At 34.5% G+C, this 18,087-nt stretch overlaps 1 protein-coding gene across 2 annotated transcripts in view; it reads right to left on the reverse strand.

Annotated features, from left to right (window-relative positions):
- Pal1 (Peptidyl-alpha-hydroxyglycine-alpha-amidating lyase 1) overlaps positions 1-15,527 on the reverse strand; it is a 34,590-nt gene extending 19,063 nt beyond the window's left edge. The window contains exons 1-4 of one of the 2 annotated variants that reach the window (XM_069832391.1): positions 15,381-15,527; positions 7,545-7,621; positions 3,754-3,916; positions 103-343 (exon numbers count right to left, since the gene is read on the reverse strand). In XM_069832391.1, coding sequence (XP_069688492.1) covers positions 103-343; positions 3,754-3,916; positions 7,545-7,619 — 479 coding nt within the window. In that variant the 5' untranslated portion in view covers positions 7,620-7,621; positions 15,381-15,527. Of the gene's footprint in view, positions 1-102; positions 344-3,753; positions 3,917-7,544; positions 7,622-15,094; positions 15,252-15,380 lie in introns of those variants that run through there. The other variant, XM_069832392.1, reaches the window with a different exon arrangement.
- Between the last annotated feature and the right edge of the window lie 2,560 nt (positions 15,528-18,087).

Here is an 18,087-nt window from a genome sequence, read left to right on the forward strand (position 1 = left end):
GCTCCTGCCAAGGATTGAATCTGCAGCCCTCCCACTACACAGCAGCTTATAGTCTATTACTTTGCTGCTAAATACAAACGTTGCACTGTGAATGCTACTCACATATTGGTGCCCCATTCCTGCACTACGAGCCCAGACGATGCATTGAACACAACAATAGTAGGCTGCACAATAGGACCTAAGCCCCGCTGATTATATACATTATTCGTGAGAAATGTATTACTATCCCAGACTCTGTCTCCTCGGTGAAACACGACAACATTGCCATCAGCATCAAAACTGACAGCTGAAAGTTGGCCAAGTTTCTTTGATGGATCTGGCCAATTCTCAACCACATTATAACCTGCAAATAAAAAGCATGATTAAGAATGATTTGGATTGGACTTTTTCTATTGTTCTTACCGACGAAAAATCACGTATTTAGAAACACAATGAATCCTAAATATAATATATCCATTTATATTAGGTTTCAAGGTGTTTATTACCATCTAGTGATTTATATACTTACTTACTTACTTACTGGCTTTTAAGGAACCCGGAGGTTCATTGCTGCCCTCACATAAGCCCGCCACTGATCCCTATCCTGTGCAAGATTAATTCAGTCTCTATCATCATATCCCACCTCCCTCAAATCCATTTTAATATTATCTTCCCATCTACGTCTCGGCCTACCTAAAGATCTTTTTCCCTCCGGCCTCCCAACTAACACTCTATATGCAGTTCTGCATTCGCCCATACGTGCTACATGCCCTGCCCATCTCAAACGTCTGGATTTAATGTTCCTAATTACGTCAGGTGAAGAATACAATGCGTGCAGTTCTGTGTTGTGTAACTTTCTCCATTCTCCTGTAACGTCATCCCTCTTAGCCCCAAATATTTTCCTAAGAACCTTATTCTCAAACACCCTTAACCTATGTTCCTCTCTCAAAGTGAGAGTCCAAGTTTCACAACCATACAGAACAACCGGTAATATAACTGTTTTATAAATTCTAACTTTCAGATTTTTTGACAGCAGACTGGATGATAAAAGTTTCTCAACCGAATAATAACAGGCATTTCCCATATTTATTCTGTGTTTAATTTCCTCCTGAGTATCATTTATATTTGTTACTGTTGCTCCAAGATATTTGAACTTCTCCACCTCTTCAAAAGATAAATTTTCAATTCTTATATTTCCATTTCGTACAATATTCTGGTCACGAGACATAATCATATACTTTGTCTTTTCGGGATTTACTTCCAAACCTATCTCTTTACTTGCTTCCAGTAAAATTCCCGTATTTTCCCTAATCGTTTGTGGATACACATAAGAAAATATATATACACACACCCTACACATACACAAACTTACAGAATGTTCATAAGAGAGTAACACACATCGACAACAGATAGCTTAATATTTATCAAATAAGTGTAAATTTAATATAGGCCCAACAAAACAATAACCTCGAAGCAACAGATATTTTTCCATTTCACACAGCAATAGTCTAAAACTACAAAAATATTAAACCCAGCAGCATCACGAAGTTGGTCACCCACTGTAGCCTCCTGCATTGTTTTCTAGTTTATGGGGTGCTCAAGCACTTTAGTAGTAGTCCATGTCCTTACTGAGGAAGAAGGCGAAAAGCTAACACATCGAATGTGAAGGACAAAACCTTTCATTTTGGTGTGCTTATATCTTACATTCAGGTCAGAAGACACCGTATGCTGCTCTAGTCTTTAGGGCCTAATAATAATTTGGAGACATTCCATCAACAGACTGTGAACATGTGTTGGCAAATTCCACGGCAACCAGAAATTCTCGAAAGAATGCGTACTTTCTGAGACAAAAAACTAAACACCATCCAGAAATGACTGGACATTGTATACTATAGCCAAGTGGAAGAAAATCTCACCAGTCTGAGGCAAGCAGAGATAATTTATAACACAGGCCCAATCGCATCTTATCTGATGTAGCATAATTATTGCTTAATAATTAATTAGACAGAGCCAGTAGATCTACGACCAGAGCACACATGTCTCTGAACTGTCATTATTCTCCTGTTTCTTATTTCTCGTTCCGCTCAGTTGGCTAAGACACTTGCCTACCAATCCGGAGTTGTGTTTGGGCGTGGGTTCGATTTCCGCTTGGGCTGATTACCTGGTCGGATTCCCCCCCCCCCCCGAGATTTTTCCCAACCATACAGAAAATGTCAGGTAATCTATGGTTGTTGTCTTGTCCTGAAAGCTGAACTATGTATCCCTTATGTACTGACAACACTGAATTTAAAATTGTATAAATATTTTTATGATTTCGTTTTAGTTTATGCTGAAATATTTATTAATTTTCTTTGCAAGGCATTTAATTAAACGACATTTGGCATAGATTTAATTTGATGTAAAAATATGTATAATCACCTGAAAAATATGTAGTATTAAAATTACATATATATTGGTCTTAGTAGCCCAATTCGCCAACACTTCTAGTTTTCAGACAGATACATATTAAGGAAAAAAATATGTAATTACATAAAAATTCGGACTCTAGTGATAAGCTGCAAGAATGTGTCTCACAATTTATTCAAAAAGTTCAAGCCAACATTCGATAAATCAGCAAACATTTCCAGCATTACTTGTAATGGCAAGAGTAAAAATTAATGAAAATTAGATTTCTCTGATGACTGGGGACGTGTGATATTAAATTAACTCCATTTCTAAACGACACGATTAAAAATCAAATAAAATATCTATCTATAAAGTCATAGGAAAGTTCAGGATAACGCAGAGGGTTTGGAATTGAACGGGTTACATCAGCTTCTTGTCTATGCAGATGATGTGAATATGTTAGGAGAAAATCCACAAACGATTAGGGGAAACGCGGAAATTCTAGTTGAAGTAAAGCAATTGGGTTGGAAGTAAATCCCGAAAAGACTAAGTATATGATTATGTCTCGTGACCAGAATATAGTACGAAATGGAACTATAAAAATTGGAGATTTATCCTTCGAAGAGGTGGAAAAATTCAAATGTCTTGGAGCAACAGTAACAAACATAAATGACACTCAGGAGGAAATTAAACGCAGAATAAATATGGGAAATGCCCGTTATTATTCGGTTGAGAAGCTTTTGTCATCTAGTCTTCTGTAAAAAAATCTGAAAGGTAGAATTTATAAAACAGTTATATTACCGGTTGTTCTGTATGGCTGTGAAACTTGGACTCTCACTCTGAGAGAGGAACAGAGATTGATGGTTTTTGAAAATAAGGTTCTTAGGAAAATATTTGGGGCTAAGAGGGATGAAGTTACAGGAGAATGGAGAAAGTTACACAACACAGAGCTGCACGCATTGTATACTTCACCTGACATAATTAGGACCATAAAATCCAGACGTTTGAGATGGGCAGGACATGTAGCACGTATGGGCGAATCCAGAAATGCATATAGAGTGTTAGTTGGGAGGCCGGAGGGCAAAAGACCTTTGGGGAGGCCGAGACGTAGATGGGAAGATAATATTAAAATGGATTTGAGGGAGGTAGGATGTGATGGTAGGGACTGGATTAATCTTGCTCAGGATAGGGACCTGTGGCGGGCTCATGTGAGGGCGGCAATGAACCTCCGGGTTCCTTAAAAGCCAGTAAGTAAGTAAGTAAGTATCTATAAAGTCATACAGTACATTATTTTAACAGATGAAATTCAAAGCATGTCAGGAAAATAAATTAAAAGGTTAGAATGCTTTTGCTCAGCACTTGTAGGTCACGATTAGTTCATGAGCTTACTAGAATTTTTTGTAGATTTTATTGACTGCAGCCTTTCTTCGGGTGTCCAGGGTTGACTGCCATAATCTGCTGATCCCACATCTTCTACATTCATATGTTTCAGATGTGAGTTTAATGTTCCAACAGCATCTGCTCCATTTCTCCACAGATGTCTCTTGACATCCTAAGCAATACAAGTATTACAAATGAAATTACGTGTTTTCACATTTTAAATACGTGGGGAAAGGTGTTAATAACTTTTTAACTCATCACAGATGAAAAAAAAAAAAAAAATTCATCACCAACAGTATTTTCAGTCTTCTATGTTATATTTTCCTATTGTTGACAAAAATTGTTAAATCTGTAACCATATTATTGTATGCAAGGTGGGTCCCTACAGCTTCGAATGCTAATCAGAATTGGGAAATGGTGAAATGTTGTCTTGAGAGTGTCTTTTGTTTTCAGAGAGACGAAACAGTTTTTGGGGTGATATGTTAGGCTACTATGACTGAAACGTAATATTCACAACTTAGACTCTGAAACAAAAAAAAACAAAAAAATCTCTTGGACTGCGTAAAACGTCTTTATTCTTGGTATATACAGTAATTAAATTCACAGGTTTTAGGTTTTGTTCATTCCACAGACTGTCATACATATTACAAACGTAAACAAACTTATTGTTAATATAATATTTATTAGAATAACTAGAAGATTCTTTATAACATTGTCTCTCTTTAATATTGATCACATTTACAGTTTGCACATCTGCAGTTGATGAAGATGCATTATGATTTATAGTATATCTTGTAAAACATCTTTTTTTTTTTTGCATTGTCTGTACTCCCTAACATTTTCTTTTGCACTCTTTTCGGCACATAAATTTTTATTTTCTATAACAAAGCAATCAATTTCAACCTTCACATAGGCTATAAAGAATATCCCAAAATTCGCGCACACGGACTACAGCGTATAAATCCTGCATGAAAATGGACACGAAAATATTAATAACAGAATTTAGTTCCAAGAATTTATAATTACACAATATGGCAACACTGTATTTTGCAAATAAATAAATGTCACTCCTATGATTGTAGCTCAAGCTATCCGTGCACTGCTGTAATACTACACATTCATAGTTTAAACCATCTCCCTTTTTTAGGCTATTTCTTTTCCTAATTTTAATATTTTATTTAAATTATCTTTCTGTAATGTACCTACGAATTATTTTTGTGTTACTTTAATATTTCTTCATAACTTCATAATAAATTATTGACTATCACTTAGCATTTTATTGCTTGTTAATTACAATGATAAATATAGTAAATGTTACATTACAGTAGGAAACTAAGGCACACTATGTTGTGCAGTGTTGCCCAATTGTGCAATTAAACATTTTTCGAACGAAATTTTGTTCCTAACGTTTTTGTCTTCATTTTCATTCAGGATTCACACGATGTAGCTCGTGTGCACGAATTTCTATTATTTAGATTAGATTAGATTTATTTATTTAACCTGGTAGAGATAAGGCCGTCAGGCCTTCTCTGCCCCTCTACCAGGATTATAAGGATTTAATACTACTAACAATAATAATTACGTACTATTCATTATAAAAGCCTAATGGATTAGTGCATTTTTTTTATTATGATTACCTCACATGGTTGACTGTTATCTTATCCTTTTACATACATTTCATTTGGAAACTGCCATCTATCGATAGATACAATTACGAAGCAATTGTGCTGCCTCTATAATCAACTTTAGGATCTTCATCTTACACAAACAAAATTGTTACACATTTTCCTAGTTTGTAGGTCAAATATAGACTTTTCACGTCAAAAATGTTAAGATTATTTTTACAAACAATATTCCTTCATTAAATACAAGATAAAGAAAGGAAAAGGAACTATTTAAAAAAGACACACCTATTCAAAATTCAGTGCCACATACTGAAATAAAATTAGAGAAAATGGTAAACATTGAATAAATAGCTAATTAGTTTGTAGAATGTCACCATAACACCTAGCTACATAGTGAAATGTAAAATATCTGTAAATCTTAACATTAGTTTGTATTGTATTGTATTTATTAACATTCCATGGTATTCATACATTGCTTTACACCTAGAATATGGAACAAGTCAAAAATAAATAAAATCTTAATTTATAGTCACAGTCTAGTTGGAATATATACAGAAGAGATTTACAATATAGTCTTCTAGTACAACACAAAGTTTTAGTATCAATTTCATGAAGTGTTATTGAATGTCATGAATTCACCTACAGAATAGAAGGCGTGAGAAATTAGGTACTACTTTAATTTGGCCCTAAATAATTTTATGTTTTGAGTTTCATTTTTTATATCGACAGGGAGGCTATTAAAAATTTTTACTGCCATATAACGCACTCCTTTTTGATAGCACGATAGACTTGCCGATGGAGTATGAAAGTCATTTTTTGACGTGTATTTATGCCATGAACTATTGAATTAGTTACAAAGTTTTCACGATTACATACGAGGAAGATTATTAATGAAAAGATATACTGACAAGCCATGGGCATTATTTGTAGTTCTTTTAAAATAGCCCTACACGATTCCCTAGATTTGGCACCTACTATTATTCTAATTACTTCTTTTTTGTAATAGAAATATATTGTTACTATCTGTGGAATTTCCCCAGAATATTATTCCAAAACTCATTACCCATTACCGAGTGGAAGTATGCAAAGTATATTGTTTTTAAGGTATTGATATTTACTATCATTGAAACTAACATTGGTAGAAATGTATATTCAATTTACATTGCTAAGATACCTACTGATATATCAGCTTTCAACCTCTCTGTAAAATGCACAGAAATATACCTCGAGAGTAATGTTGTCCTTGGTGACTTGTATTCACCAGGCTTGCCAACAGATCCAGGTTCAAAGTACAAACCCAGCTGAGGGCAATAGAAATCCTTAATATGGCTTCCTTGGGAAAGGAAGTAAGCTTGGAGTCCATGTTGTAGATTTATGTTACCTATGTATAATAACCTGTTCTTGATAAGAGAGTTTCAGGGAAAATTTACAGGCCATTTCTCACTCATATCAAAATCTGAAGATAACACAATGGACTAAAAGTGAGTGGGCTTATTTTATCCTCCACTCATAATTCATACCATATCACTCTAAGAGAACATAACTTGGCTGGCTAAAATGTATTTAAAAATCTTTCGACGTGAATCATATATATTAAAATTATAAGGAGAGAAAAATTGTACTATCTTGACATGAAAGGTAAAATCTGACATTGCTCATAGTAGGCCTACAATGAAAACAGAAGTGTAAAATGAACTTCATGCCTCGTGGTTTTCAACGTGGTCCTCTGCTTCATTTTCTATTTAATATGCCTCCAAATTCTCCACATGGTCCTCTCCCTCATGTGATACCTACTAAGTTACATCCATTTTCGGCTTTTTCCCTTCAAAATTCTCTTATGCTCACTGAACAGAACAAGAAAAAACAGAGTGAGACAACTGGCCAACAGGCTTGGAGTTCACAGAGATTCTTCCTCATACTCCCAAATTCCTTTGTGAGGAAGTGCGATCATGTACCTTTTAATTAATTCTCCTACCATTTCCCCTTTTATTCCACAAAGTCTGTCTCACTCCAGTATCTAATACTGGATAGGATGTACTCATCCTGCCTATGTCCTTCAATCCATCCTTATCTAACCTAAAAATTACACATCAATAACAAAAACGCTTCACGCAATCCAACAAATTTCATAAATCCTCTGTCACTTTTTAAAATGGAAAATGGAATATAGCTTACATGTTTATAGTCTGTGCTTGAGAGTTGGACTGAAGATAATGCAAAGACTATGACAAGCCCCAAGTAATCTGTCATATCTGAAACATAACGAAAGTTATTAATGTACCTAAATGAGCAGTTAGTAATTCATTAAATCTTTATGTAACAATTTACAACCTTAGGAATTATGTTCATGCATAACGATTAGCATTGCTTAAGTATGAGACAAAAATCATTGTAAGGCCCAGTATGGAATACAGAACTTGGCATTGGGGAAGTATAATAATAATAATAATAATAATAATAATAATAATAATAATAATAATAATAATAATAATATCTATTTATTTATTCTGGCGAAGTTAAGGCCATCAGTCCTTCTCTTCCAGTTAGCCAGAAACAAAAGAAGCCTGTATACACCCTATATTTTCAATCCTTTTTTTTTTCCTTCTTTATTCATTGCATTTCAATAAAATTCTTATGGCCTACTATTGGTGAACAAAGCTAAGATACCGGTATACTGTCATGCAGCAATTTTTTTATTAGTGATTGCATGATACTCGCCAGAGAGGTAAATTAACAGAACACAAATTGTTAATGTAAAAGTATTATTAAATAAATATAAGCAATTGTAACGACATTTAGTCGCCCAAACCTAAATGCTGAAACAGTGATTTTTTTTAGATGCCTACTTTTGTAACATCGGGGGGGGGGGGGAAGCATTTTTCGGTATAATACATATAGGCCTATATAGGACGTGAAGTTTAGTGACTAATTAAACAAGAAAGTGCTAAAATGTTTGAAAAACGAAAGCGCAGTTTCAGCCTCACCTTGTTCAATCTAGACAAGGTTATATGTTTTAATTTCTCATTTAAAATAATGTTTTACATGAATAGTTAATATAGCTAGTTTGTTTTCTGTTAAATTACTAATGTCGATTTATTCTTATAAGCAGTACGTAGCAATGCAAATGCTAATATAAAAAATGTCACATAACGGTACAGCAAAGTTTTGTTCAATTAGTACTACTGTCGAAAAATGCTTATTTCTTTTAATTATTGATTCTATTTGGTAAGAACAGATTTTTCTTCTCAACTAAAGAGAAGGTTTTTATACTGGTATTGAATTTTTACATTGCTGCGAAAATATTACAAAACATGGCATTTAGAAAGTTGGAACCATTTTCATCTTATCTTTTTCAGTCATAACCATGTCTGGATTCCTCTTTTTCCTGCCTTTTTCACCTCAATGGTCATATTTTTCTAATGTTTCATCAGAAACAAAAAAAGTTCAACTTCAAATCTTTCTCAACTTGCTAACAAAATTCTTCGAAAGATCATGTCTTTCTAATATTCCATCAGCTATATAAAAAGTCCACTCTAAAACTCTTTCAAATGTTACGTTTCTTTAATACGTATATATTTCTCAACAATGAAAAAATGTCGAATATGAATTCCCTCTCTTCAACTTTAAGACAAAGATACGGTAGATTCTATTTTTGAAACATAATTGTTTTTGCATATACACTTTCCGAATAAGCCACCATTGCTTTCTTTCCCCTCTGAATAGATTTCTTAAGAATATTTTCATATGCTGACAAAACCAATTAGCCTACCAGCCTAAAAATAACGTTGAAAATACTAAATCTCAAAACTCACACTTTTTATACATGTGAAGGCAATTCTTTATAACCTAAAAGGCCGTGTCTCAAAGCTACATTTTCAGCTGAGGTGAACTAGATTGTTGACTAAATAGCCGGATGTGACGGCAGAAGTCATGATCCAAAGCTACATAGTGCATAGCAATCAAGTCCGTAGTAGCTAATAAACGAAAATGCTTGCTTGATTGTTGACTTGTTCACTAAACAAACATGGATACCTCATCAGCAATTGGGGTTATGAAATCTGAAAATGCTTTGGAAGTGAAATAATGTAAATATAGTGTAGAATAACACGTTAACTTTGAACACTGACATTGTTAGTACCTTCTGTACAATGGTTTAAACATTATTGTAATATATTAAGCCCTTATCTTTTCCACATAACTCGTAATGAAACTGCATTAGGACACTGCCTTCTTAATTCAGTGCTGCACCATGATGTCATGGTTTTTAGAAAAATAGTCAATGAAGAAGGCCATGTTTCAAGCATACATGTCCAAAGCTCCCTAGTGTGTAGTTCACAAGTCATCTAGTTGCTAGTCACTAGTGTGTAGTATGGACTTGAGCTTTGAGACACGGCCTAATTCCTCTCTTCAGAGCTGTCTATGGCCGGGACAAATACCACTCTAGCGAGGGGGCCTGATCTGATATTTTCATATTTTTAGGGAGTGGAAGATACAAAATATTTACAATTTACTTTTTTCACATGAAAGAAGAAATCCGTTAAATCATATATTATTGAAATAGTAATTAGATTCTGACTGAAGTAATATACTTCTTCTCAAGAGCTTCTATAAATGTGATGTTTCAGTCAGGATTATGGTACAACAATAATTAATTGTGCTACACTGTAATGACTGCCTACATTTATTTTCTAAATCACTTTCTCTTTTCTTTTTTACTGATTGTAAGGTTGATTATTATTAAACATTTTTATAAATTGAAGTTTTTTTATTTCTTTTGTTCAAGTAATAGTTCAATTCCAGTAATAAACAAGGTTGCCAGACATTGTAATAAAATGTCCTTATCTTGTTATCTTAGTTAGAATTTTAACATTCATTACAATATTGGAGAGGGGAGATGTTTGTGTGGGAGCCCACAAATCCTCTGGGCAGTCCTGTTCTTTTTTTAAGAAATGAGTTTCTCGGTATGGCATGTTTACCTGCAGCTGCTTTTTAGTATGGAGATTTCTCCTGTACACTTTGTCAAAGACGAAAATAGCTGGGGTTAGGTCCAGTGAAAGAGACTGTTTGCTTTTTAATTTGTCATCAAAGACATCTCCTAGTTGAGTTCACGTTGTGTCACATTGTACTGCAACAGCTAAGATCAAGGCTGAGATAACAATAAGATAACAAAGGATAAACACAAGAAAATTGTACTCACCCAGTCCTTATGGAAGAGAGTTAAGTTTTCTGCTGGGTTTGCAATTGGTACAGTGAGTGTTATGTACTCACATAACAGCGAGGGTTATGTACTCACTAACTCAGTCTGACAAATGCAAACAAGGTTTGCAGAGAAGTTTCCATTTATCAAAGTTCCTAGTCATTCTACAGTGCAAAGTCCACACCTGTGGAGTAACGGTTAGCACGTCTGGCCACGAAACCAGGTGGCCCAGGTTCGATTCCTGGTCGGGGCAAGTTACCTGGTTGAGGTTTTATCCGGAGTTTTCCCTAAACCTGTTACGAGCAAATGCTGGGTAACTATCGGTGCTGGACCCCGGACTCATTTCACCGGCATTATCACCATCTCATTCAGACGCTAAATAACCTAAGCTGTTGATAAAGCGTCGTAAAATAACCCACAAAAATAAAAATAAAAAAATACAGTGCAAATTATAATAATAATAATAATAATAATAATAATAATAATAATAATAATAATATTTATTTGTCAGAAACCAGTGTACAAGGCCTGGATATGACATCGTCAGGTTCGATAATACACACACACGCACACATACACCCACACATGCATAAACAAACTTAGCACAAATAAATATAAACAAATAATTATAAGCAAATAAACATACATAGTCAAATAAACAAACACTGAGAGATAAACAGAGTATGCTGTAGGTTAACACATTTATATAAGGACAAAAAAGTATAATTAAAATACAAAGAGACAAATTAAAATATAAAGAAAAGTTTACATTTCTAAAATACAATATTTACATCACACTCCATGAATTCATTCACTGAATAAAAAGGTCTGTTCAGCAACCATCTATGTATGCAGGACTTAAACCTATTTATTGGTAACTTTTTCGCCTCCAATGGTAACTTATTAAATATATTTATGCCATTAAAAAAGCAGGTATTTGAGCTTACACTCAATCTGCACCTTGGGTAATCTAATTTATCTTTATTTCTAGTGTTGAAGGAATGCATATCTGATCTAGTCTGATAAAGATCTATGTTGGATCTGAGGAATATCAAGGTTCTGTAAATGAATAGATTGTAAACTGTCATTACCTTTAACTCTGGAAATAGTGGTCTACATGATTCCTTGGTATTTTTATTGAATATTACCCTCAGTGCTCGTTTTTGTAATAATAAGATGCTATTGACTCCTGTTGCACTTCCCCATATATGAATTCCATAGTTAATGTGAGATTCAAACAGTGCAAAATATACCTGTCTGAGAGTTTCTGTTGAAACCAATGGCCTTAACTTCCTAAAAACAAAAATTACCCTCGACAATTTAGTACATATACTTTCTATGTGTTTGTGCCATCCTAATTTTGGATCCAAATAAAACCCTAACAGTTTAACATAAGATATTTCATTATCTAGTGTGTTGGGGAGGCCTAAGATTAGTTTCTGGGTTTTTTCTTCATTAAGCATTAACTTGTTTGAGTGAAACCATTGCTTAGCTATGTTAAGATTATTCATCTGTGACAACTTTAACTGGTTAAGATCTGAGTGAGATGTTATTAAGGTGGTATCATCTGCATACATGATTAGATCTTGAGGCAGACTGAATGGTAAATCATTTATTAATACAAGAAAGAGAAAAGGGCCTAATATGCTGCCTTGAGGAACTCCATTAGTGACAAGTCTCACATCAGAGAGCTTATTTGATGTATTAACAATTTGTCTTCTATTTTTTAAATAAGATCTGATAAGGTTTAAACTCTCTCCTCTAATACCATAGTGTTGTAACTTAGCTATTAAAAGTTCGTGGGATATGCAATCAAATGCTTTAGTAAGATCACACAGTGTTAAAGAGACACATTTTTTGTTTTCAAATGCTGTAATGATTTCTTTGACCAGGTATTCCAGGGCTAATACTGTAGATTTATTCTTTTGGAAACCGAACTGCCTAGGTGAGATAAGTTGGTGTTGGACAAACCATTCATTCATTTGCTTGTAGAGGAGAGATTCAATAATTTTTGAAAAACTTGGGACAAGGCTAATAGGTCTGTAGCTGGACACTGCGTTTATATCACCTCGTTTGTATATGGGTATTACTTTAGAAAGTTTCAAGCAATCTGGAAAGGAGTTTTCATGGATGCACATATTGACTAAAAGAGTTAATGGTATGACAATTAAATTCACTATTTTTTTAATGAAGAAGTTAGAGAAGCCGAAAATATCAGAGCTATGAGAGGAAGAAAGTTCAGCAGCTGCTTTCATAACTTCATCTTCTGTCACACTACGCCAAGTAAATTCTCCTTCAGGAGCAGTGCTAATATAATGCTGAGGCATATCACCATCAAATTTGTCAGCAATGTCCTCAATTGATTTAATACAGAATTCATTAAATGCATAAGGATCTATTTGAACATTTTTTGTGTTGTTGGTCATGTTAGTTTCTTGCTTAACGATTTTCCATGCTGATTTACATTTATTGCCAGAGGAGTTAATATAATTATCATACATGCTTCTTTTCGCCTCATTTATTTTCCTTTTATATTCTTTTTTTAAAATTGAGTATTGTCTCTTTGCCTCCTCAGCTTTAGTGCACATATAGGCTGTATGGTGGGCAAGTACAGAGTTCTTTAAAGCTTTGAGTTCTTTTGTGTACCATTTTGAATTAGATAGACTTGCATCAACTTTTTTTCTGTGTTGTAATGGGAAACAGGTTTCAAAGCAATTTAGAAGGTGATTTACAAAATTCAGAAATGATATGTCAACCTCTGTGCAAATGATTAATGGGTTCCAATCTATTGAACTTACCATATCACAAAATTTTACAAAATTGCTGTCACTAAAGTTACGTAGTAGTACATATTCATTCTTGTCATGAGATAAATGTTTTTCTACCTTAACATGCATTATAAGGCCAGAGTGATCAGAGAAACAAAAGTTGTGGGGGTTTACTTCACAGTACATTTGTGGGATATCAGTAAAAAAGTAATCAAGACATGCTTCATATCTAGTTGGGCTAAGGCTAGTGGGATACAAATTATAGGATCTAAGCAAGTTTGAGAAGTATCCTGCTTCATTACTTGATTGAGTAAGATCAATATTTAAATCTGTACCGATAATTATTTTAGTATTACATTTACTAATGGCAGCTAGGATTGCATCAAAGTTTTTAAAGAATAATGGAATATCTCCATTTGGTGAACGGTAAAGTGACACTAGAGTAATATTGTGGTCACTTAATGTGATTGCACAAACCTCACATATTTTATCAATACAGTAAGCCTCTAGATTTATTACTTTGAATTTCAGATCCTTTTTTATGAAAATACATACACATAGTAAGATATAAGTGTAGAAGACAAAAAGCGCTAGAGAAGGCGTCATGTTTTCACTCAGAATATCCTTAAGTTAATGTAACACTTCATGTAGAACATTTACCAAGCAAATCTACCCGTATCCTTATAAATGACAGATTAACAAGAAGAAATTTGTTGTCACCTTTACCGTCGGACCTGACCACGTGTGATTTAAACCTTTGGTAGAGTATTAAAGACAAAGTGTGAAGAACAAATCTTCATAATCTGGAACAGCTGCAGAAAAACATAATCCAAGAAATTCACTCTGTAAGAAGATAGAAATTACATCAAATGTCGATAGTAATGAATTTCTTTCGCTGATGCCTAAAATTTGGGGAAAATTTCGGTATACGGATTCACGAAAAGTCATCTTTCAGTGCACAAGGTTGGAATTTTGAAGTAAGAGGGAAAGGAAGGAATCCGTGTTCTGAAATTTATCCAAAATTTGTAACGTCGGACATCATAATCTTAGAGGCTGGTGAGTGCTCTTAAATAAATATTTATGTTTATTTCTAACAAAATAAACAATTAATAGTAATGATGACTATCCGAAAAGTTCTTTTGCGACTACCTTCTGAGCTACAAAGCAGCTGATTGTGAGGGCAGTCAAAGTGCCACTTTAGTGGTAGGAAGGTTTCTAATCTGGCGCACTGTATTGGAACAGTGGACATGATAAAGATATAGGTCTAATGTATTATATAGTGATCCATTAATGTGTCTAATAATTTTCATAGTTTTCACTTCGGTAAATAAAATTATAATATATGAATAAAAGCGAACCTTAATTGCATGTGATTTCACTTACGCGTTAGATACTGTACTCGATGGTAAAAGGTAAAGGTATCCCCGTAACATGCTATTTAGAAAAAAAAATTGTTGCCCTGACGTATTTTCTACGGTAATATTGCTGACTAGGTTATCATAAATAAATGCTTCTAGATCTACGTTTGTATAACAAACATAATTTTCATCCTATTTTCATAATTCTATAGAACTAATTTGCTCTGTTTTGTCTGTACGATTTAGGTAGTGTCTTTTATTTTAAGCCTAATAGCATTTGTACATAAATTTAATTTATTCATGAGGAACTGGCAAAGGCAGGGGTAATGGCAAGAATATACTGTACTCTGTTACAAACTGATCATGAATTATATAGGGCAATAATATCATATTACTACTAACCAGCAAATCAGAAATCTACCCAAATTTTTTAATGGCTCCTGTATTCTAGGTTCACTTCAGTAATTGTTATTGCACTTAGATAGGAGCCATAATTATGACACAGACCCATATTTTAGCACACAAAGCGAATGACAACTGCGGGTATTTCAAACGTAAAGTACCTATAAAAAAAGCCTGAAATGCCATGTTTATGCGAAGGGCTTATTCAACATACAAATTAAAATGTAAATATCTCCACATATTTCTATGTTTATACTTCATACGTATGATTTCCCAAATCCCTTACTTTGTTTGATCACAAACACCCCTATTTCGGCGTTTTTAAAGTACTATTATCAAACAGCTGGTTGAAGTTGACAAACAGAACTTGCGAGGTTAGAACTTGAACGTTGAATATATACTAGCATGAAAACATACAGCACGTATTTCTGCAAACCTTCTTTGGCAGTCAACGTCTGGTTTGAATACAATGCTATCAGAGGACGCAACTATCACTTCACGTCTACAGGTCCCTCTAATCAAGTCGACAAGTGGCGCCAAATTCGTAATTTCTTTCACATATTTTTTTTGGCGATACATTGTGTGTGTGAGGATATCTCGATTCATTCATAATTTTCTGCAAACTCAGCATTTTCTAATCATTCCCATTTTCTGCCTTCCTCTTAGTCTCAGCATATGATCCATCCTTCCGCAGGAACGCCTTCCTGGACATCTCAGTGGGGGATAGTTTATATCTGGAATCTTTTACCTTTCAAATATTAATCATGCCATGTTTGCAGTTTTTCTTGAGAAAGATAAAAGCGGTAGCTTCTGGTTGCTTTCCGCACACCATTCTCTCTTTCACATCTTAAAAGATTCCAGGGGTCCCCAGCATGGAGGTGAGAGTGGATTTGACGAATTTAGGCCCTCTGGACTTACTGAAATTCACAGATATTCTGGTTGGCGAGTTGGTATAGCGCTGGCCTTCTATGCCCAAGGTTGCGGGTTCGATCCCGGGCCAGATCGATGGCATTTAAGTGTGCTTAAATGCGACAGGCTCATGTTAATAGATTTACTGGCATGTAAAAGAACTCCTGAGGGACAAAATTCCGGCACATCCGGCGATGCTGCTATAACCACTGCAGTTGCGAGCATCGTTAAATAAAACATAACATTTTAACATCACAGATATTGGGAAGGGGGGGACCCAATACTTGAATATGGCACATTTTAAAATTAATTTAATAAAACTGTTCATATTCACCTCCATTTACAATATTAAGTATGTAAAACTATTAAAATGATAGGACAAGTGTCAAACGTGCGTGCCATGCCAGGTTGGTCTCAGGATGGCCTCCAGTGCAGACATTGCACTGAGACAGAAACCTTACCCTACATCCTGGGATTCTGCCAACATGGAACTCTCATCTGGAATACTAGACACCATGCAATACGAGAACTTATTGCTAAAAGTCTGCCTTTCTTCTACGAGGTTCACCAAGAAGTCCACTGCCTTGCAAAAGATGGAAGTTCTCGGCGAGTTGACATCATTGCCATTGATAGAGGAAATGACACAGCAATTATCATCGATTCAAACCGTGCGCTTTGAAACTGCAGTTGAATAACCCATATCAGTACATGAAGAAACGAAGACCATCTATGATCCTACAATTCAATACTTTAGGGATTATTATCATATGTAAGGACAGAGTGAAGTATTTGGATTATTGTTCAGAGCAAGGGGAACAATTCCAAAATTCTCAGTTGAATGTTTTAAGTCTTTTGGAATTCCTTTAAAAATTTTGAAAATTATTGCTGTAGATGCAATGAAATATTCTGTTCAGATTTTATGTAATCACCTGTACACCTAAATTTCTTTATATTCTGATTACTAATAATTCATTTTGAATCTGTGGATGGTGTGTGAAGCATCGAAACAGCTGTAAGCCACACAAACTTACATAATTAACACGAGTAAGTCCACTAGTTAATTAATTAATTAGTAATAATTACTGAATAAACGGACTTTCTCAAAGGTAGCTTCCATTTGAAAATAATAATCATAACACAAATGTTTATTTTTATTTGTTATTTGCTGTGTCTTTTGGCAACCCTTACTGAAGGGCAGCTACCCTTGTGGGATATATATATATATATATATATCGAGAGAGAGAGAGAGAGAGAGAGTGTGTGTGTGTGTGTGTGTTGTTTTTTTTTTTACATTTTTTTGTGAACAAGCTGGAAAGGTCTATAACAAAGCATTTGAAATGCTGTAGATATTCTAAATCGGAATAATGTATCCCAGTCTTTATCTGAATTTTAAAAGCTGCTGTAGCAGACATATTTCGTATGTATTATCAATATCAGTACCAGTGCATCAAAAAAATCACCGATTAATATATTATACTTACTTACTTACTGGCTTTTAAGGAACCCGGAGGTTCATTGCTGCCCTCACAAAAGCCTGCCATTGGTCCCTATCCTGATCAAAATTAATCCATTCTCTATCATCATATCCCACCTCCCTCAAACCCATTTTAATATTATCTTCCCATCTACGTCTCGGCTTCCCTAAAGGTCTTTTTTCCTCTGGCCTCCCAACTAACACTCTATATGCATTTCTGGATTCGCCCATACACGCTACATGCCCTGCCCATCTCAAACGTCTGGATTTAATGTTCCTAATTATGTCAGGTGAAGAATACAATGCGTGCAGTTCTGTGTTGTGTAACTTTCTCCATTCTCCTGTAACTTCATCCCTCTTAGCCCCAAATATTTTCCTAAGAATCTTATTCTCAAACACCCGTAGTCTCTGTTCCTCTCTCAAAGTGAGAGTCGAAGTTTCACAACCATACAGAACAACCGGTAATATAACTGTTTTATAAATTCTAACTTTCAGATTTTTGGACAGAAATACAATATATTATACAATACAACAAAATATGTTCAATCTGTTTTTTTTATAATTATACACAATATACGCACAACATTCACACAAAAAAAAAGAGTATGTT

The sequence above is a fragment of the Periplaneta americana genome, chromosome 8, assembly GCF_040183065.1.
Source record: "Periplaneta americana isolate PAMFEO1 chromosome 8, P.americana_PAMFEO1_priV1, whole genome shotgun sequence".
Lineage (NCBI taxonomy): Eukaryota > Metazoa > Arthropoda > Insecta > Blattodea > Blattidae > Periplaneta > Periplaneta americana.